General features: G+C 33.6%; 2 protein-coding genes and 1 pseudogene across 2 annotated transcripts; 1 reads left to right on the forward strand and 2 right to left on the reverse strand.

The window, feature by feature from the left end:
* Window positions 1-33: 33 nt before the first annotated feature.
* Window positions 34-1,162, reverse strand: LOC132304210 (tryptamine 5-hydroxylase-like; annotated as a pseudogene).
* A 3,211-nt stretch (window positions 1,163-4,373) lies between these two features.
* Window positions 4,374-12,612, reverse strand: LOC132304212 (tryptamine 5-hydroxylase-like). Its single transcript, XM_059801785.1, has 2 exons — window positions 11,405-12,612; window positions 4,374-5,123 (listed from the first exon to the last, which is right to left on the reverse strand). The coding sequence occupies exons 1-2, from the start codon at window positions 12,323-12,325 to the stop codon at window positions 4,485-4,487; spliced, it is 1,560 nt and encodes a 519-aa protein (XP_059657768.1). The 5' UTR covers window positions 12,326-12,612; the 3' UTR covers window positions 4,374-4,484.
* Window positions 12,613-18,313: 5,701 nt separating this feature from the next.
* LOC132304213 (protein WVD2-like 7) lies at window positions 18,314-22,876 on the forward strand. The gene is made up of 9 exons (XM_059801786.1): window positions 18,314-18,584; window positions 19,481-20,029; window positions 20,142-20,507; window positions 20,627-20,685; window positions 20,800-20,874; window positions 21,362-21,464; window positions 21,561-21,632; window positions 21,844-21,951; window positions 22,248-22,876. The coding sequence occupies exons 1-9, from the start codon at window positions 18,513-18,515 to the stop codon at window positions 22,461-22,463; spliced, it is 1,620 nt and encodes a 539-aa protein (XP_059657769.1). The 5' UTR covers window positions 18,314-18,512; the 3' UTR covers window positions 22,464-22,876.
* Window positions 22,877-23,029: the final 153 nt, after the last annotated feature.

Genomic DNA, 23,029 nt, shown 5'->3' on the forward strand with positions numbered 1-23,029 from the left:
TTCAATGGTTGATATAAGATAACACAGAGAACGTGAATTATTTGGTTATTAAAGTTGATATGATATATTGTCATTGAAACACATTAACTATTATCCATGTATTAATGAATGTTATATATATATATATATATATATATCTATAGGAATAAATTGTATTATTTTAAAATTTAGATAGGGAATTTGAGTGAGAAATATCATAGCATACCAGAATAATGGCTTTAAGACCATCGTCTGAAATAGGAACTTCAAGTTGTCTCCTTTTTGGGCACGAAGCAAAACGTCAACGAAATCTTCTTTGCTATCCTCTCCAGTACTTTCTCTATTATTCTTCACATATTCGTTTACGATCTCATCCACAACCCTCGTCAGATCATGCATGTTCTTCTTCAACCTGCGTTTCAACCCGCTCACTGAGTTGATCCAGTCCCACCCGGGAGACCAATCCCCTATACTGAACCCAGCAATCAAAGCCTGCGTTTCTGTCAAGATGTCCAGAAACTCGTGATTCTTTCTCTCCGGTCCCGAGTCGTCGATCAGGCGCTTCCCGAAAGCGACTCGGCACACTATGTTGTTTGATAAGGTGAATAGCAACTCCCTCTCGTCAACTTCACTGCCAGACTGGAACCGACTCAACACGATGGATATCAACTGGTTCACCTCCTCATCTCGGACGAGTTCGAATCAGTTGACCCGTTTCTAGCTCAGCAACTGGGTGACCCAAAATTTTCTAGCTTGGCTCCAATAAGGGCCGTAGGGGCTGAATGTGATGGCTTTGCAGCCAAAGGAGAGGTAGTTGGTGGCAACGACATGTTGTGGGCGATTTGCGAAGATGTGGTCATGGGTTTGGAGGACGAGTTGGGCGAGTTGAGAGGAGGATATGACCAGGGTGGGGACTCGGCCGAGTTGGAGGTAGATGATGGGTCCGAGTTTAAGGGCGAGTTGAGCGAAGGCGTGGTGGGGCATGCCTGTGACGAGGTGGAGGTGACCGATTATCGGAATCTTTGGTGGTGATGGGAGAGTTGACTCGGTCCAGGACCGTCGATGTTTGACATACAAGAGAAATGTGGCCAACGCTAGCACTGCAACGCAGAGGACTTGAATGGCAAAATGGTCCATTTATTTCAATTTGAAGTAGCCTTCTCAACTCAGAAAGTTGTAAGAGAGTCAGACACACAGAGAAAGTGGGCTAGAGCTCTCTCTCTCTATATATATTATATACACACATTCAACGGATAGGACACCTACCGGATACGACACTACTAGATTAAGAAGAGCATCTCCAAACGGACTCTCCGAATTTAGTCTCTCCGAATTTGTCACACTAACAGTTTTTCATAATCATATTAGTATTTTTTATAATCACGTCAGCGTTTTAAAATCTCTAAATTTTATCGAATGTATTCCAATGATGCATTTTTGCTAGTCAAAAATATTATTATTTTAATATTTTTAAAATTTAAAATAAAATTTATTTTTTAACTAAAAAATAAATTATAATGAAAATAAAGGCATATTTTTTTAATTTATAATGAAATCTTGATTAATATCATTTGATTTATTAATTTATAATGAAAACAAAGGCATATTTTTTTAAAATAAAAAAATCATATTTGAACTAAATAATGAAATGATTCTAATATCATTTGAAATAAATAATTAAAGGTTTTTATTTTTTAAAAAAATAAAAAATAAATATGCATATAATGAATTTTTTCAAAAAAGAAATTCAAAAAATAAGTTTTTGTACCAATATAGCCATTAAGGCACTATTTGGGTCAACCAAACTGTGCCTAAAACGGTTATATTTTAGTAGGAATATTTTAAAAAGTAATTTTTTTTAAAAAAAAAACACTTTTATCTATTTTTTAAAAAACTTTTTTTGCCCAAAAAAGCCTTTAAGGTACTGTTTGTGTCAGCCAAACAGTGCCTTAATGACTTTTTGGTTCAACTATTTTGAGGAAAAAAAAAGAAAAAAAAAAAAGACCAAAATCAGCCAAAAAACTAATTTTTTCCTTCTTTTTTTTTTTTCCAGCCAAACAGGCCTTCCCAAACAGTGTTCTAGGCTAAAACACTGTTTGGCCCAGAATTAAAAAGAAAAAGAAACCTGATGCGGCCCGCATGTCAGGCCCGCAATTCACCAAACCAATATTGGTTTTTGGCTACTTGGATCAAGATTGTTTTAATAGACCCATTTTTTAAAGAGTCCATTGGAGTAGCCCACTCTTCAAAATTGGCCCAGATCGCCGAAAATTGCACCAATGGACCTGCTTTAAATAGTCTAACCCACAAGGTAAGTAGATTTCTATCCTTTGAATTCTTCAGATAAAATCTATAAATGTTATACTCCCTCAGTTCCTTTTGGGGAGTAGAATTTTTTAAGGGGATGTATAATTATTGTATTATCTTTTAAAAAATTATAAAATTACTCTTTTAAATTTAAATATATATATATAATCAAATTTGAAATTTTTAAAAATTTTAAGGGTATTTATGAAAAGATGTAAGTGAACAAGAATTTTGGAACAATCTAAAAAGGAAAGATGGACAACTAAGGGAGGGAGTATATTTATGACTATTAATGGTGATTTGCGTAAGAAAAATAAAGTTTTCCTATTCTTTGTTTGGAATGCTGGATTTGATGGAATTTGAATTTGGAAACATGATTTGTTTTGTTTGGAACACATAATTATAAATGGGATTTGATAATTATAGAATTTCAAATCGTTTCTTGTTATTAAACCCTTCTTCTTATTAAACCCTATCATATTAAATATCTACTACTATATCTCAATCTCTAACGTTTTCCTTCATTTTCTCTTATTTAACTAAATCCATGCTACTAGCTCATCGTTCTCTATATAATAATAACATTATTTTAAGAGCAATGATACTTGCACCGGTTTGTTACACCGAATTGTTGCACTGAATGTTTCTGATTGGTTATTTATGCATAGTAAATGTAAATGGAGGGCCCCACTTATTGATTTATACATAAATGAATCGATTAAAAGAATTAAGTTTGACAATTCATTACAATAACTTGCATAAATAAAGAAGTAGGACCTTCCACTTACATGTATTATGCATAAATAACCAATTAGAAACATTCGGTGCAACAATTCGATGCAACAAATCGGTGAAAGTATCATTACTCTTATTTTAATGTATATATATATATATATATATATATATATATATATATATATATATATATTTTCTCTTAGTGTATACATTTTAGTATCTTAAATTGCATTTAACATATTAATTCTCAAAGTTATGGAACTTTGAATAAGACGTTGATTTCTCAAATTTTGAATGAGATGTCGATTTCCAATCCTCCATAATTCATACCAATTTTTGTTTTTGTCTGATATACTCCAATATCTTAAACTGCGTTTAATAGAAGTATTCTTGTATTCGAAAATTCTACCATACAGAATTGTATAACCAAACGTCTAAGTCTGCGTTTAACAGATTGATCCACCACCTTGAATTTTTTTATTTTTATTTTTTTTTATAACCAAAAGTAATGGAATCCAATACTTTAGTATTTGAGTACTTAAAAATTTAAACGAATAGAGCACAATTTTATAACTAAAAGTCATATTATCCAATTCTTCAGAATTCACATATAAATCATTTATATTTATATTTATATTTATATAAGCCAACATTATCTTTAATAATTGTTTTTTTATATATATAAATAAATTTCATGTCTCAGAGTTCCATCATGTAATCATTCCCGTTATTTGTCTTCTTGATGTAACTTTGGAGTCTATTTGACAATAAAATAAATATTTCATTTATTATTTAAACAAGTGCAAAAATGCTATTATATTAGTTTTATTCAAAATCCCATTTTAAATCCAATTTGTTCCAAACATATAAATAGAATTTCATTTTAATTCCAATTCCTTTTCCAAATCCTAAAATAATTGATTTCAAACAAACAACATTTTTAATGGTTAATCTTACTTTTAAAATTTTAAATCTAATGAAGGAGCTATGTATTAATTATTATTGTGATCCTTACTTAGTTGCAAGTTGCAACATATATATTAGAATTAAGATGTAGCCTAGTGGTACATTCTCGTCTTCCAAAGTAATTGGCGAAGGATGGTCCCCAATCCCCATAAATTCACATTTAAGTTTGTCCAGCACTTCATCAAGTAGATAAAAATTCGGTTACATGCATTCACAAAGAGTACATTCCTGATCCACATTAAAGTCTCTCTGTGTTCGAGCGCCCCCGACCTCGTGATCCACATGTTGTATTACTCAGTGACCTAGCGGTGCAAGACCCTTACTACTTAAAGAGAAGACATGGATTTGAGCTTCAGGAGATAGGGTGCGACAATTTGCATGTAATGGATACTATTTATATATAATAATTTCTTTATTGATCAAACACATAGTACAAGTAATCACATAGGCATTTTCAAAAGTATTTAGGAACTAGGTACTTCATTGCTAATTAAGGATTAACCTCTATTGAAGAACAAGAACCCAAAGTCCTCATTTGCAGTTGGGAGGAGTGTTAGAGCTGATTTTTTTCTTATAGCTAACCCGAAAATTTCTTCCATATTCACATCATTAGCTCCTACTCCTTGGGGCAATTCCCAATCGAAATGATACAGAAGTCGAGCCAATGCAATCTCAATCGTGGCTAACCCAAAGGAAAATCCGGGACAACCTCTCCTCCCTCCCCCAAACGGTAGAAACCTAAAATCTTGACCCCTAAAATCGATGCCAGTGTCCTCAAACCTCTCGGGATTGTATTCCAGAGGATTCTCCCAAGAATCTGCATCACGCCCTATGGCATACGTGTTGATCAGGACTCGAGTTTTTGCTGGAACTTGGTAGCCATTGAGAATGCAGCTCTCCATGGATTCTCGAGGAACTAGAAGAGGGACTGGTGGGTGGAGTCGCATTGTTTCTTTTATGACTGATTTTAAGTAATGCAGGTGCTGGAGATGGCTTTCCTCTACGCTCCCTTCGCTGCCTGCGATTTTTCGAACTTCGTCTTGTGCTTTCTTCATGACTCTTGGGTGCCTAGCTAGCTCAGTCATTGTCCATTCTAGTGTTGCTGATGTTGTGTCAGTCCCAGCTACAAACATATCCTGTTACATATCGCAGTAGCATTAAGAAATCCTGTGAAAACCAAGTTGTTAAAATCGGAATTCTACGCAGAATCGTTTTGGGCTCCGTAGAATCGGAATCGTAGAATCGGATTGTAAATCGTAAGATTCTACAAAATTATGAAAAAACAATTGAAACTAACTTCTTAAACAATAAGATTTGTAAAATATAACAAAAGTGAGACCAAAACACACAATATTACATATTCATGAGTTCATAAATCTCAAATCCTAACAATATTTCAAAATCCAAATATAAATAAAAGAGAATATGGCTCAAAATAACACGGTACAAATCTCAAATCTTAACTCATCCATCTCCAAAGTTAGAAACTAAAATTACATATCAAAAGGAAATCATTTTTTTAACTTTATGCAATTTCCTTATTTATTTATTTATTATTTATTATTATTATTATTTTTATTATTTTTATTTTTATTTTTTTAAAAAAGTAAAGAAATAAAAAGACCTTTTTGTCCACCAATCCAAGTGTTACGGTGTATGTGACCTTATTAGTCACAAGTATGAAATTAATCAAGAGTTAGCACAACAAATTTAATGAACCACGTGTTAACTCGATCTTATTATATTATCAGTTTAGACTACAAGATTATACCTTGGCTAGCATATCTGGCAAGTCTTTTAAGTTTTTAAATTATTTTTAATTTTTAATCTATATGATAAGCCTTCAAAAAAAAAAAAAAAATTTGTCAAATGAAAATATTGATCATGAAACCAAAATTTACCTAAACCTATTAGTCACGAGTATGCATCCTTGTGATATAATTGATCATTTTAATTTTTTATAATTAACATAAAAATATATTATGGAACATCGACATGCATGGTAAAAATAATTGATATATATACATATATATATTTCTTTTTCTGCCACTAATGAAAAATAATTTATATTTTATAGAATAAATATTTAACTTTGTATACTATACTTGGCCAGGCCTCTTTTATTTTGTAGCCCAGAAGAAACCAACCAAAAAATTAAAAAAGCCTAAAAATAAAGGCCCAAACAATCAATTTTGTAGAATCGGGAGAATTGTGTAGAATCGTACGATTCCACCCTCGATTCTACGATTCTACTCCCGATTCTACTCATTGAGCGATTCTACAACGATTTGACTCAATTTTGAGTTCTGAATCATAGAATAGTGCGATTCTACGACTCAGAATCGTGATTATGATAACCATGGTGAAAACACTATATATTAATTCCTATTCAAGCAAAAAATATATATATATCTATAATCAGGAGATTTGTGCAAGACATCCTCACACAGATCGGGTGACTATGTCTACATGCGTACCTCCTAAGAAATTGTTTGCACTAAAAAAAAATCAATTCTAAAACTTAATACTTTGTTTTATTTTTTTTCTATTGGGAGACTGTCTAATGGCCAAACAGGATTTTTTTATTGTGATATTGCATTTACCAAACATCATTCAAGATGTCACTTTGATGTACTTCAAGACCCTTTATGGGTCTTGTGGGGTAGTTATTTATTTATTTTTTTTTTCTCTAAAAGTCAAGCAAAATATATATACATATATATATATATATATAAAGTTCGATAAAAAAAAAATATATGAAATGAAGAGATATGAATTTATTTAAAAAGTATGGCTTATGATAGAAAATAATGAAAAAGAAAATTCATATAGGATCCGTTACAACATGACATAGGGATGATGATGACGAAACAAATAGGGATGATGATGACGAAACAAATATATAGATGAATAAAATTTACAAAAAGGGATGTTGAGAGCTGGACTCAAACAAACCCATAGAAAACCAAAAAGGCCCACACATAGTGAAGAAACATAAAGGGCAAAAAAAAAAAAAAAATTTGAAAAAATTGTGATTATTCTTTCTTCATGGGTGTTTTCGAAATTTTTACAGTTATATGAGGAGAATCAGGTTTCTTTAAGGTACCAAAAAAACAAAAAAACAAAACAAAAGAAAACAGAAAAAAAAAAAAAAAAAAACCAAAAACAACAACAACAACAACTTGTATAGTGCAAAATAGTCCATATGTAGTGTAAAACACCCCTACATTATTGATTTGGTGCAAATAGCCTCTGGAGGCTTAAAATGAAGATAATACCCCATTTCAGTAGAACAAATGAAAGTATAAATACATGCCACGTAAAATAACTATTTTGTCTAATTTGTTTGTTTGGGACAAAAATAAACTAAACCTCGTGTTTTGTTTGAGACAAGAAAATTATATATTTTGTAGAGCTGAAAAACTATATATATTTTTATATGTCAAAAAATAATTTTTATTCAATTTTTTAAAAATATTATAAATCTAAATGCAATCATTAATACAATGAGCATCTACAGTCATCATAATAAATTTTGAATTTTTCTCATCAATTATATATAAAAAAAGTTATATTTTAATATTTAAAACTTATTAAAAATGTGTTATTAAATATTTGAGAAGTATCGAATATGTAGTCAAAGTATCGGGTATGTGTTAATAATAAAAAATAATTTTTTTAAAAAAATATGAATACGTTTAAAAAGTATCGAACATGAATCTGCAAGTATCGATATTCAATACGTATCTGATACGAGTACGTCATTCTTGTAAAAATATTCGTACTTTCATTCGTGCCTGTTCTTTTCACTAATTTCTTTATATTATTTTTGTTTAAAGGTTTCTGTCACCGGTTTGTAAGTTAACATTTATTATACACCCTACAGGCCTACATATACATTCTAACAACATATACTATCTACTGAATTAATATTAAAGATGCCATCAAGTTATAAAACCTTATTTGCTAGTTTCGGGTTAAGACTTTTAATATTGTTAACGTGATTAGAAAATGCTTATAAGGTGTTATTTAAACATGAATTAAGACACTTTAATTAAAAGAACCGTGTACTTTGCATGTGGTCACATTTGATTTTTAACTATGGATTCCCAATATGAATATTTAGCTTTACAATAGCTTAATTCAATGATGAGCGAATAAAATGAGAACATGTTTTTAATGCAATTTAAGATTAATCTTATATCATTATTAACACCACTAATATCATTATTGTCACACCACATCACATTTCCTTTATGTATTATAATTGTTACGCCACTACCACAAATTTTAAGTAGATAAGAGACTATTGTCACGGACTTGAACCTTTTCAAGCTCCCGTGCGGCCTTAGACACTTTCAAGCCCCCTTGAAGCGCTAAGTCAGCCTACCCGAGTGTGCTAGCTTAGTGAAGATTAAGGCTAGACAAGTGTTTTGCTTACTTGGGTGTGTAGGAAGAGGTTAGGCAAGTGAGCAAGAGAGTTTGGGAATGTATAGAACTTGTATTACTTGAGAGGAGAGATTACAATTTGGTTGCTTGGTGAGGAGCAAATGAACTCCCACCTCCTATTTATAGGCCTTTGGCCTTACAAGAACATTCTAGATGTGTACAAATGTGTGGCCTAGATTTAGTGTCTAGAATCCTCCAGAAATATCTACACAACTCTAGAACTATCTACTATGTACAAGACAAGTCTAGAGAATTCTAGAGAATTCTATACAACTCTAGACAAGTCTAGAAAAGGCTAGACAACTCCACATTAATCTAGAGAATTCCGGAAAGTTCCATACTTGTGTAGAGAAGTCTAGAAAGCTCCAATCCATGCAGGCTCCATGTCATCGTCTGCTGGGCGTCTGCGTGGCGCCTGCGTGGCATAGCCTCTTAGTAGCGGGGTGTGACACTATGCTATACACACACACACACACACAAATGAATGTTGAAACCAAAAGATTTATAATGTTCTATATCATATAGATTATGGGAGGGAATCTATTCTCTGGAACCAGCTTTTTTGAATTTATATTTTTTTTGTATTTATACCCATAAAATTTTGAAATTGACCCTACTGAAATTATTAAAAAATCCCTCTATATAAATTCCCCCCACATGAATACCTAGATCCGTCCCGCACACCCGCACTGAGATAACTTAACACAGTCACTTTGCTTTGTTTGTAACAAGAGTGACACTATGGCGCTTTTGTGCAGAGATGGGTGAAGTGATTGATCATGAAAAGAATACAGAGAAATAAAGAGAGAGCAAACTATAGGGGGGAGCTTTGAAAGTGGCAAGAACCACTCCCCACAACCCTAAAAAGAGAACCTGTTCGAGGTCCCATACCTTTGTGTACTCACTTATTAAAGTGGTGCCCAACCACTTGCCAAGGCAATTAATACGCATTAGAGTGAGTGGATTTTTAACCACATTTGTAGCTACAATTAGGGTTATAATTAAAACTCTCAAATAAATGCTAGTGTTGTATTGTGCTGTTCTAATGGTTGGATTGCTTTATGTGCTCAAGAGCTCGTGTTTGAGCATTGCACTTCTCCCTTTTTTATAATTACTAACTCCTAATATTCTTGTCATGAAAGAGAAAAAAAGAAAAGAAAAAACACTCAAAAAAAAAAAAGAAAGACACAATAATCAGGCTTAGCAGGCTCTACTAAATTGGATATTTTAAGAGCAAGGCTCAAGTATCACCCAATTTGGTGCACTAGTAAAAGCTCCAACAGCACGAGCTTGAGTCTTAAAGCGGCCACTTTATGTAAAAGAGTAGTGAATGTTTGAATGTCAGAGACATCTTACTACATTTATTTAAGTGGACGTCCGTCATTAACAGTGACAAAAATAAAAAATAAAAAAAAATCCAATGTGTCCGACTCTCCGGTTAGCTATCATTTTTCTATGTAAAATGACCAATCTTTCTCGTGCATGTGACATCATTCATAGACGAGATTGATATCGGGGTAGTGGTAAAAATTCTACTTGACAAAAGAAATAATTAAATTACATATAATTTACCCTTGAAAAATTAACAAAAACTAACATAAATATAACCATTAACTTGATTTAATATGCCCTACCAAATCTCAGGAAGCAACAAAATGCAAATTATTTAAGGTCTTTTTTTATTATTTTATTTATCATACATGTTTTTTTTTTTTTTGGTTATATAGTTGGTCTCAAACTCGAATAAATAGGATAATTTTGCATATAATTAACCTTTCGTAAATTGTCAATATGAATCTCACCAATAGACCAAAAAAAAAAAAAAAGGAACAGGAAAGAAAAAGGGGGGGATATGCACATTCTGTTAGGGGTAAAATAGGAATAAAAAGGTTAAATCAGTTTTTCAGATTTATTTATTTTTTGTCAAAAAGTAGTCAGAATGGCTTATTTGTACATTTTTTTTTTGAATATTATGAACTGAAATGACCTATATTACATGGAGTTTTCTGCACAAAATTTTGTTCAGTTGATAATTTGCATAACTTTTCTTTAAGAATAAAGTTAATAAATATTTTTTCTAATTTATTTTTAAAAATATTTTCTATATTTTGAAAACTGTTTGGGAAAACTACATCAGCTGCAATTTCTTATAACAAGCCAATTCGACCTACCCTTTTCACATGCATGTAATATATAAAACACTGGATTCCTCGCAATACACTATACACATAATACACTTGGTGACGCAATTGCCAAATTAACTCTGTGAAAAGGATTTGACTTTTAATAGTGACAAATAATTTTCTCTTCTTTCCTCTTTATTTATTTACTTATTTATTATTTTATTTTTTTACCAAATCTTTCCTCTCTATTTGACTCTTAAAGTTCTAGTATAGTAGTGGTGCTATGAATTAATTAGTCATACAATAAACCTCGGTAGCGCCATATAAAAGACACTTGGTGACGCAATTGCCAAGTTAACTCTCTGTGCATGGACTCCACGTCTCCCTTTGGATATATATATATATATATGTATCGTTGACTCCTCTTTTGTTTATTACTATCAGAAACCTTGCATGCTCAATTCCTCCGTTCTATTCTTCTTTCTTCTTCTTTTTTTTTTTTTTTTCAAAACATTTGTTTGCTTAATTTAAGTAAATTTTATCTAATAAAATCTCCTTTCGGGTCTATAAAATCATCCACATACTGAATGGTAGTTTGCAGTTGACTATGAATAGTTGTTCGCGGTCAAGGTCATAGTATCCATTGTAATTATAATGTAACGGACTCGAACAAAATTAAAGTAAACTAACCGAGCCACCAGTATAATGCATGCAGATATCTATATGTATAATATATGTCTATTTATACATTTCAACACATAGTAGATACTACTATATACTTAGTTGTATAAATGTGTATATACTTACCAAGTGAAGAGAATTTGAGAGAGAGAGAGATTACATACCAGAACAAGAGCTTTAAGATTATCGTCTGTAATAGGCACCTCAAGGTCTTCTCGTTGTTGAACACCAAGCAAAACGTCCAAAAAGTCTTCATTACCCTCACTACTCTCTCTCTTCTTCACATGTTCATCTATAATCCCATCGCACACCCTTCTCAGATCATCCAAGTTCTTCTTCAACCTCCGTTTCGACCCACTCACTGAGTTGACCCAGTCCCACTCCGGAAAGAAATCCCCTACACAAAACCCGGCAAGCAAAGCCTGCGTTTCCGTCAAAACACCCACCAACTCGTGCTTCTTTCGCTCACCAGCCGAGTCACCTGACTCGTCTATGAATCGCTTCCCGAACGCCACTCGGCACAGTATGTTGTTCGCCAAGGTGAAGAACAACTCGCTCATGTCGATGTTGGACCCGGACTGAGTTAACACGGTGGAAATCGACCGGTTCACCTCCGCTTCCCTGACGAGTTGGTACGAGTTGACTCGTTTTGGACTCAGCAACTCGGTGACGCAGATCTTTCTGGCTTGGCGCCAATATGGGCCGTAAGGGGAGAACGTGACGTCGGAGCAGCCGAAGGAGAGGTACTGAGCTGAGACGAGTTGGGGGCGATTCGAGAAGACGTGGTCGTGGGTTTTGAGGACGAGTTGGGCGAGTGGAGCGGAGGAGATGACAAGGGTGGGGACTCGGCCGAGTTGGAGGTAGATGATGGGTCCGAGTTTGCGAGCGAGTTGGGCGAAAGCGTGGTGGGGCATGTCGGTGAGGAGGTGGAGGTGACCGATAATCGGAAGCTTTGGCGGTGACGGTGGAGTTGATTCGGACGGTGACTCAGGCCGTGACCACCGATGTTTGATGTAGCAGAGAAAGGTGGCAAACGCTAGCAGTGACATGCATAGGACTTGAAGTTGAAGGGCAAAATCGTCCATTTGAAGGGAGATGATCGTGAGAGGATTAAAAAAGAAAAAGGGTTGTGTTTTTTTGGGAGAGAGAGAGAACGAGTTATGTGCTTTTTTTTTTTAGGTGTGGTGGTGGTGGTTGTCGTTGTCTGTGTGTGTCGGTGATCGATGGTGGGTTGTGAGAGGGATTACAGAGAAGAAAGATATGGGAGTGTATTAAGGTGAGTGAGGGTTATTTTTGTTAATTAATAGGTTGTGAATTAATTAAATTAAATTAAATAATCAAGAAAATATGATTTTTGAAACTTGTCAATTTAAAACAAATGTGGAGGGCAATTTACCTTTAGATATATATATATATACACACACACGCAATCTATGGACTTAAATACCCCTTGAATTTTTGTCTGCATGAAGGGTATATTTGTGATTTTAAAGTTAACATTTTAATGAGTCAGTTGTCTCAAACAATAAAAATGTCGTCACGTCTCAATCCAAAAGTTGGGAGACGGTTTTTTTTAAATGATATTTCCATAAAAAGAAAATGATGATGTTTGCTTATTTATTTGTATAGAAACGTTTTTGATAGATAGATGTGTTCTTTAATAATGTTCAAGGTAGAAGTGGGATTTTATAATTAGAAAATAATTTAATTCAACTTTATTTTTTGTTTTTGCTATTGTAAATATTATTTTTTTCAATAACTAGTAATTGCAAAGGTTGCAAGACCTCTTTGTCTCCTAGTACTCTTTGCTTGTGGCCTGTTATTGTTAGATGATATCGTCATTCATACATACATATATATATATATATATATATATATATATATGAGCGGGGTATGTTTTTGTAGGGTGTGCAAATAATTTGTGAATTTGTAAATTCGATCCGATTTGGTCCGATTAGTGCAAATTGGATCTAATATTATTGATGGAATTATATATATATATATATATTTAAAGAATGTATTAATTAATTAATAATTATTTAATGGGCAATGAATTAGTTAGTGATCATTTAAATATATAAATTAAAGGTGATAAATTTAAAGTTTATTTATTGGATTATGATTAAAAAATAAATAATATTGGTCTATTTAGAAAAAATTTTAATCCACGGATTCGATTCGATTCGATTTATCATTAAACGAATTCAATTCGATCCGATCCGATCCGTGAGATAACGGATCAGTGACGAATTCAAATTTTTTTTGGATAACTCGAGTTATTCAAGGCTTCACCCAACTAATTTTCAAAGATAATTGAGATTTTTTTAATTTATTGAGAGTGTATCTAATTAGAATGGATGTTTAATCCAATTATATCCTTGAATCGCGGTTTGAATTGGTGAGAAGTTGTTCCTTGTAACAATTTAATTGGCTTGTATAGCACGGTTGACCTTTTATTTTTGGGATAATTTCACTGACACCCCCACTAGTTTGGCCAAATATCAGTCTAAAATATCTTTCGAAAATAACTATCACTCACATTATAAACATTTGCTCCGTTTTTCACTCACCCCAAAAGTTAGTTGACAGGTGTGTCAGATCACTTTTTACATGTAAAAAGACATTTTTGCCCTTTGACTTTGGTTTGACCCAATAAATTTTTTTTAATGATTAAAATTACATGTTTACCCTCATTTGACTTTAGGTTGACTATTCAAATGACATGTTTACCCTTCCTTTTCCATATACAAGAATAAATAAAGTAGGTGATCAACATCATACAGTTTGGTATTGAGGGCTATTATACGTCATACAAGTGTTCGGTTCTATATTTTTTTAAGTGTTCGGTTCTATATTTTTTTAAGGAAATTAATGAAATTTTAAGTAAGAAAATTTTATTTTTTTAAGAAAATTAATGAAATTTAAAAAGAGAAAGAGAAAAATAAGAAAAATTTTAAAAACTAAAATAGAAAATAAAATACGAAAAAGCAACCATTCATACATTTTTTTAAGGAAATTAATGAAATTTTAAATAAGAAAATTTTATTTTTGTAAGGAAATTAATGAAATTTAAAAAGAGAAAGAGAAAAATAAGAAAAAATTTATAAATTAAAATAAGAAAAATCATCCATTCATATATATATTTTTAAGGAAATTAATGAAATTTTAAGGGTTATCGCACGTTTTAAGGGAAATTCCCAGTTCCTTTATTGCTCAGAGTACCGAATATTGGTTCTTTGTCAAAAAAACACACTTCGTTTCTCTCAGAAGAAAATAAAAATTATTCCAATTTTTTGTCAGAAGTAATGGTGGAAACTGAAAAACCAAACATTCCATGTACTCTATTTCATACTAACAATATGTATTACTAAAACGGTACTCGCATACCTGTAAAACAATATATTTCGATACTTAATACCATCAACTACATTCATATTCTTAATTTCATTTTCTGTCCAAACATTATTTCGCAAACAAAATTCTGGCGAACTCCACCCTTGATCTGTCATTCAACAATTTCACCGGAGAGATTCTGGAATCACCTGTTTTCTTCAACCACAAAACGAAATCATTTTTCGGAAATCCGAAATTGTGCGGTAGACCACTCAGGAAATTATGCCGAATTCCTTCCACCACCTCTTCTCTGCACCAACCACTTCTCCGCTGGAAAATTGCAGCGATCCCGAAGACCATAGATTCAACTCCGGCCCTCTCCTCCAGAAACCTCACTGGTATTCTCTCATGGTGGTTCCTCAGAAACATGTCTCACCTTCAAACCATCGACCTCTCCAACAATTCTCTCAAAGGCTCTGTTCCAGGTTGGTTCTGGTCCAGCCCATCTCTCACCAAAGTCAATCTCTCCAAGAATCAATTCGGAGGGACCATTGGGTTCGAACCCACTTCAGATATAGCTTCATTTTCATCGATTCAAGTCCTCAATCGTTCTACAAACAGGTTCACTAACTTGGCTCATCTCTCTGGTTTTCGAAACCTCTCTGTTCTTGACCTCTCCCACAACAATCTCAAAATATTACCCTCTGGTCTCCCCAACACAACCAAACTTCAATAACTCATCCGCCATGAATGATTCCACAGCTTCTGGCAATCAAATAGTACCAGCAAAATCAACATCAAAGAAGAAGCGAATTTTGGTTGCCGGCAGCTTGGACAGCCGGTACTTCGCCCACCGATGAGTGAAGGGGAAGAAGGGGAAATTTGGGTCTGCGACTTGTAGCCATATAGAGAGATAGAGGAGAGAGAAACAGTGTGTGTAGGGGTAAAGAAGTCATTTCCGTTATCTAATATTTTGGAATAAATATGATTAAAAAATTAGAGGCAAACATGTCTTTTCCCATGTTTTTAACTGAGGCTGTAACGGAAAAGCGAAAATGGACCTAAGTAATAGTTATTTTCGAAAGATATTTTAGACTGATATTTGGCCAAATTAGTGGGGGTGTCAGCGAAATTATCCCTTTATTTTTTAATTTTTTTTTATAGAAAATGATTATTACAAAAACTCACGTATTTTTCTATTAAAAAATTTGCTTTTCCTTTTAAAAAGATAGTTTTAGCTCACTCGTGTTGGATTTCTTGAAAAATGCATTGAAAAAACCAATGCCAAACTATTTTTGTTTGCTGGATGTTGGAAAAGTCAAGGAAAAAGGTTCCCTTAGGCCACATGGGAGAGTTTTTTTTTTTTTTTTTTTCAGTGTTGATATGGACTAATAATAACATGACATGTGTCAAGAAAATATTTAAAAATTAAACCTGAATCATTCAAATCTTTTCATTGATTTCTTTTGTGGTTAATTTATTATGTTTTGGCTAATTGTTTAGCTTCTTTTGTAATGAATTGCAATATAAAGGGTTTGCAATAGAAAATCTTAAACGCGGGAGAGAAAAACAAATATTTGCTTTTGGATGATCTGCAAAAAGATCCAAACAATTTTTATTAATTGTTATTATTATTTTTTTAACACATGTCATATTTTTATTAATCTAGGTCAGCATATGCTGCCTGAGGCAAGTATTGTTCAAAAGTTAATATAAAAGTCTTATTTTACTATATATATTGACCAAAATGCCTTTTTAAATTACCAAAATTTTCTATTTTACTATTTATAGAACAATCAAGACTTTCTTTCATCTAATTATTTAGGATATGGTATTTCCATTCCGTTCTATTTAAAGTTATAACTTTAATCAATCCATGTGCTATCATCATTTTTTTTAACTAATTCTACCCACATTAACTTTGATCTTCCTTTTCGGTTAAGAATAATGCTTGCCTCGGCTGCATAAGAAGGAACTTCCTTCTTACGATGAGGTGGCCTAATAAAAACTCCGACATGTGTTAAAAAATTTAAGACAAAAGAAAAGAATGACTGTATATAATAAAACCCATCCCCTTAGTCTCTCACACCAACTCTCATTGCATTAATAGAAGAAGAAAAGAAATGTCCCACTATAAATATACATCTACACATATCTATATATGTGTGTGTGTATATTTTTTGGGTGTTGAAGCTTCTCTTAAATTAAGATCATTGCTTAAAATCGTGAGTTCAAATTTAAAATCAAATAAAGTTATATTCTCTTTATCTTTCTTTCTCTAGATTTCAATATCGTTGATTGATTTATAATTTGAATCAATCAATGGGCATTGTCTTAATCTTAGGGAGGAATTAGTTAACCATTCTACTATGAGAAACATTTGATTCCATACACCTCCACTCGTGTTATTTTCGGGAATGTCGTTTTGGGGCTTCGACAATAAGTTCACTTCAAATCTATAAAGCCTAATCGAAATTGAACCGATTCTATGAAGTGGGAGCTCGTACGCTGGCGGCCTTTCTGTCGCCATCGGACTTTATTGTAGAGCTTGTTGATACTTCAAGATGGGAGATAGCTTGTACAATTTTTATTCCCTGTAGTCATCTTTTTCTTTTATATGACAATTTTAATACATGTTGAAGTTTTATTCGGTCACCTCATCGTAAGAAGGAAGTTTCTTCTTATGCGGCCTAAGGGAAGTATAGTTATTTATGTTAATATTACCCTCCATGTGAACTATATTACTTTTCTTAATTTGCGCACTTAAAATGTCTTTATTGCATGTGTTCAAACCATCTTATCCTATTTTTTCTTATTTTATCTTGAATTGGTGTTACTCCAACCATTTCACGAATGTAATCATTTCTAGTTCACATTTATTTCAATATTCACAAATCTGTTGCTCTATTTTACCGTTTATATTGACAAAATGAGAGATTGTAATTTTTTGAAAAAGTTTGGTGAGACAGCTGCATTTTGACTTTTTTTTTCAATTATAATTTAGTATATATCACTTTACTCACTTAAAATTATATCCAATTTTAAATAATATTTATTTTATAATTGGTAGCTATATAATAATTATCAAATGTGTTGTAACTTAGTAATATTTTTTCTACCTCTTAAAATACCTCTTAAAAGGAATAACACTGGTTTGAGACCCGCAGATATATATATATATAAACGTGTGAGTTTTTTTTTTTTCAATATATATATATACTTAATTTATTTTATTCAGAATTAAGTATTGCTAAACAACATTTTAATCGGAGTTTTTAGGACATTACTCAATTTAGCACATCGTTTGCAAAATGTCCCACAGAGCCTTCTTTGTTGGAAACGAGCCGTTATGATCTCTATAATTAGACACAATAGTGGGCCCTCATCCTGCCTTCTTCTTTTCAAATTCAAATTAACAACCAAATTAGCCAATATATTAAAGTAAATAAATTCTCTATCTATATCTGTATATTACAATGGACTATATAGAAAGAGAATCTGCATAATACAGAAATTAGACATTAGACTATTAGAGTCATACAAATTCACACACACACACACACACACTGCTTTTATAATGCCAATTATGCCCTAAAAAAATAGACGTTAGAGTCAGATCATGCCTCCCCACACGCACATCAATATAATTTGACATTATAATGCCAATTATGCCCTAAATTATACGTTAGAGTCAGATCATGCCTCATGGGCCTCAATTCAGGACCAAACCCATGATTGTAGTGAAAAAGTCACACTGTCCAAAACAAACACTAATAAGCTCTTTGGTATATCTACCAGGCCATAGAACAAACACAGCGCTTGGGGTTTCCATTTTCGAAGTGAAGGTTTTTCAAGGGTGTGATTTGGAAAAGAGAGAGGGAAAGCATACAGAGGAGGGCTTTGTGTTCTTCTATTTTCTCGCTCTAGGTTGCAACAGAGATGGGTGAATCATCAGCTTGTCTTATGAGATCATTCTCTCATCCTTCTGATGCCTCCCGAGAAGCCAAAGAGGTCAGTCCAAGAAACAAGATTGAAAATTTATAATGTTTTCGTCTTCCAAATCGATATTCACTTCATGGGTTCGTCATTTTTCACTGAAATCCTCAATGAAATGTGATTTAGATGCATTGTTTTGCCTCTTGACTTGTTGCAGACATGGGTTTGATCTTGGTTTCTTGATAGTTGTTGTTGGGGCCTTGATTTTCAGTTTCTGCTTATTTGGGTTCAAAAATGCTGTTTATGATTTAGGTTTTTTGTGTCAATAGTTCATTGTTTGTATGGGCTATGTATGTTGTATTCCATTTACTAGCACTCGATATTCGCTTTATGGGTTCCTCATTGTTCACTGAAATCATCAATTAAAAGTGATTTATATGCATTTTTCTGCCTCTTGACTTTGTTGCAGACATGGGTTTGCTCTTGGTTTCTTGATAGTTCTTGGTGGTGCCTTGAGTTTCAGTTTCTGTTTATTTGGATTCACAAATGCTGTTTATGATTTAGCTTTTTTTGTGAACTTGTTCATTATTTGTATAGTTTATGTATATTTTATTCGATTTACTAGTTGTATTTTCTTGCTTCTAGTTTTTTGTTCTCTCTTGAGCCTCTTCAGTACTGATTTACTACATACACATTCTCCCCAATGCTGCATCTAGCAACTTGATTAGGGTTTTCATGTAATGGGCATTTGTGAGAATTTTCTACAAATCACATAATCATTTGGTGTCTGCTCTCAATTCTATTTATGGTTTGTTTTTGGAGGTGAGTGTGTGGAATAGCTTTTATAGGGAATTGGGGGTTTCTGTTACAATTCTACTACGAAAGTATCTTTATGTGTGTTTGAGATTGATTGTATTACAACTTGGGCTTTGAAGATTTTCCTAAGAACCTGCAAAAAAATCTATTTTCAGGGAGATCCCCTTCGTGCCTTGGGAGAATCAATTTCATTTGGGAGGTATATGTCAGAACCTTTGGCTTGGGAGAAATGGTCATCCTTCTCTCACAATCGGTACTTGGAAGAAGTTGAGAAATTTTCCAAGCCCGGTTCTGTTGCTCAGAAGAAAGCTTATTTTGAAGCGCATTACAAGAAAATTGCTGCCAAGAAAGCGGCAGCTTTGCTTGAGCAAGAAAATGCAATGACTAATAATTCCCCTGAACAAAATATTACAAACGAGATTCACAATAGTTCTTCCATGGATTCAGAGTTGTCAAAATCAGACAGCCATATACCCATTGTTGAAATGCAGGGAAATGGGGACCCTGATGCCGAGATAGTTGATGCAAATAGTGTCTGCAGTCTTAATATTGATGCAAGCGAATTGAAAAGTGACAAGGTGGAAGGAGCAGAAGTACAACATGTTATCACAGAGAATTCTATTTATGTTGGATTATCGAACCGGCTTGAAAATGTTGAGAACCATAGTCGGATTATTGTCCCCCAAGAAGAGAATTTACCCAAGGTATATTTGTTGAGCCTTTTTTTTATTTATGTTATAATTATATTTTATGTTTTTGTATATACTGGATTACCTCTTTTTTCCGTTACCTTAGCACCTTAGATTGATTTTCTAGGATGCTGCTAATCATGGGAATTCAGCTTCAACAAGCAAGAAGAAACAAGCAATTTCTTCTTCTAAGCTGTCTGCTTACTCTGGAGCATCCAAGCTACAGTCTCCTGCCAAACCGACAACTTCTCTTCAAGCCAGGAAGGGAGAGAATGCCAATTCAAACAGTTCCAAGAAGTCTAATAGGGACTGGATGGACAAAAAGAGATCAACTCCTAAATCACTTCACATGTCAATCAATCTCTCTTCTGGTGCTGAAGAAACCAGTAAAACATCCTCTCCAATTCTTCAAAAGCTTGGAAATTCAAGAATTGTTAGAACTTTTGTCAAAGCATATAAAGATGACTCGTCTCGTCGGCAAACTCCAACTAGGGTGCTTACTTCATTCCTTGTTTCTACCTTCTTTGCACAAACATATGCATGCACTTCCTAGTTTCTTTGAAACAAGAGAGATCTTGGATACAGAGCTGAAATGTCTTTTGCAACATGCAGGCGTCTGTGATGGGAGTCTTAAAGCATCCTTCAGTTCCCACCCAACCTGAAAATAGAAGGTAGTTTTTCCTGTAAAATTCTCAAACAGTTACAAACCTTGTATAAGTGATGCTATCCATACATGTATACATGTTCAACACCTTACACTAAAATGTTAATATCATGGTTTACAGGACTAAAACACTTCTTGATCGCTCAGTTTCTGGAAGCAGAACAGTGGATGGGAAATCACAATTCCTATCAAGGGAGTAAGAACTTTGTCCATCTTAATTGTGATGCATATTCTTGTGGTTGACTGGGATTGTAGAGTTTTCATTCCATGATCATATAATTCTTAACTGTGTCTGAAGGTAAAAAAAAAAAAGGACTGTACTGTATTGAGGAAAAATTTATGCAGGATAAGGTTGGAGAAAGTCTCGCTAGAATTTTGTTTATAGTATGAGAATATGATACTTCGTCGAAATGAGTTGTATCTCTCAAAAATGAAGTCGCTTCCTTTATTTTTGTGGGGATGCTGCCTTTTATGTAGTGGATGCTATCCATGTCTAATTGATAATAAGGACATCTAAACGATATACAAACCAACTTTGTATCACAGTAGCACCCTGCCTCGTCCTGTAGCATTGAAGAAATCCAGAAAACTAAATTAAGAGTTACTTGATTACATAACAGTCATAATAATATATAACAATTTCACAAAGAGAAACCTGATAATTATTCTTAACTGTATGACAGCAATTTGGAAGCTTCAAGGTTAGATGGAAACAAAGCACGTTCTCCTACTATATCCTCCTCTTTTAGCTTCAGGAGTGAAGAAAGAGCAGCAAAACGTAAAGAGGCATGTCCGAATCCTACTGCAGTCTACTTCTATCTTTGTTGTCATTTTTCCATTTTTGCTGATGCTTTGCTATCTCTCTGTTGTTTGCCATTTCAGTTCTTTCAAAAGCTGGAAGAGAAGATCAGTGCAAAGGAAACAGAAAAAGTGAAGCCACAAGCAAAATCTCAGGTTCTCGTGACCTATATTTATTCGTAAATAACTTGACTGTCAAATTCATATGGAAAACTCCCATGTACCCACCGGGCTAACTAGAGAAATTCTAACACATCTTAAGGATCCCTTGTTTACCGTTTCATTGTTACATTGACCAGATGATCAACATATGTGGCCTGAAAAATCTGTGTGTTAATAATAGTAACCATCTTCTCTTGTTATGCAGGAGAAAGCAGAGCATGACTTTAAAAAAATGCGGCAGAGCATTGGCTTCAAAGCCAAACCAAACACAAATATTCCTTGTGAAACAGAATCGCCCAGTGATCACAGAAAGGTGTTTACATTGATCTTATTGGTTTGTTAATTTCAATGCTAGGTTCTTTTTAACAACATAACACGAAATTGCTGTAGTCAAAATAAACAATATACTGGAAGCTCGAATTGTTTCATCAGACATTTAGTCAGTAAACATTGTCTGACACTCTCCTAGAGTTTCTTTTGAGTCTTGGTGCATCCTGTAGGGGGTCTGTTTCTGTTGACATCTTTCAGGAAGTCTTAAATAATTAAATTTATCTGCTACATTTCCTGCCAGCGTGAAAACTGTTGTTTAATACGTTTTATGTCTTGCAGATCCCACTAACACGACCTCGATCACCAAAACTTGGAAGGAAGCCAACTCCCAGCATGGTCCAGGACACTAGTTCTCGACCTCCTCGGAGGCCTTCAGTCAAGACTGATGGCACCAAGCATGTTACAGAAAAGAATAAGCAGGCCCCAACTCGCTCTATCAATCATTTTTCAAAGAAGAACATGCATGAGAATGCTTCTCCTAATATGCAATTCTAAATTTGAGTAGAGAGTTTTGTTTCAAGTGTATGCACGTTGAAGAACACTGTCGAAGAACTGATTAACTCTGCTGCTGACATTTGAGGGTATACAACATGGAGATGGAACAAATTTTTTACGTAGTATTGGGATCCACATCTGGAGATGGAAGAAACCTTGCGAGAAGTTCCAGTTTGTGTTGATGGCTTCTGTCAATGTAAACCAGGAGATTTTATATTGGTTCTTCAGAATTATTTTGTTGGAGATGGAGCGATTTTTTCATGGATATATGTAATGTGTAGGGGATCCACAAGTTTTTTGGGAACATTTGAGTAGATTTTGTTAAAAAAGGGTCGTCACTGCCAATCTTTTGGATGGTAGTAAATGTGAATAATATAAGTAATGCTATTTCTGAATTCTTTACTTTGCATTAAAATTTAATAACTGAGGTTATCATGAGTTAAGAATTTCTCACAAGCCAATTCCAGTTCCTCCTAGACCTATTGAGGCCCTGTTTGGTGACGCTGCCATTTTCAGTTTTCTGTTGCCATTTCCAAAAAATGAGAATCGGCAGCAAAAAATACATT

Source organism: Cornus florida, unplaced genomic scaffold (assembly GCF_030987335.1).
Source record: "Cornus florida cultivar Cherokee Brave unplaced genomic scaffold, ASM3098733v1 CherokeeBrave_3.0.0_Hap2_Chr04, whole genome shotgun sequence".
Lineage (NCBI taxonomy): Eukaryota > Viridiplantae > Streptophyta > Magnoliopsida > Cornales > Cornaceae > Cornus > Cornus florida.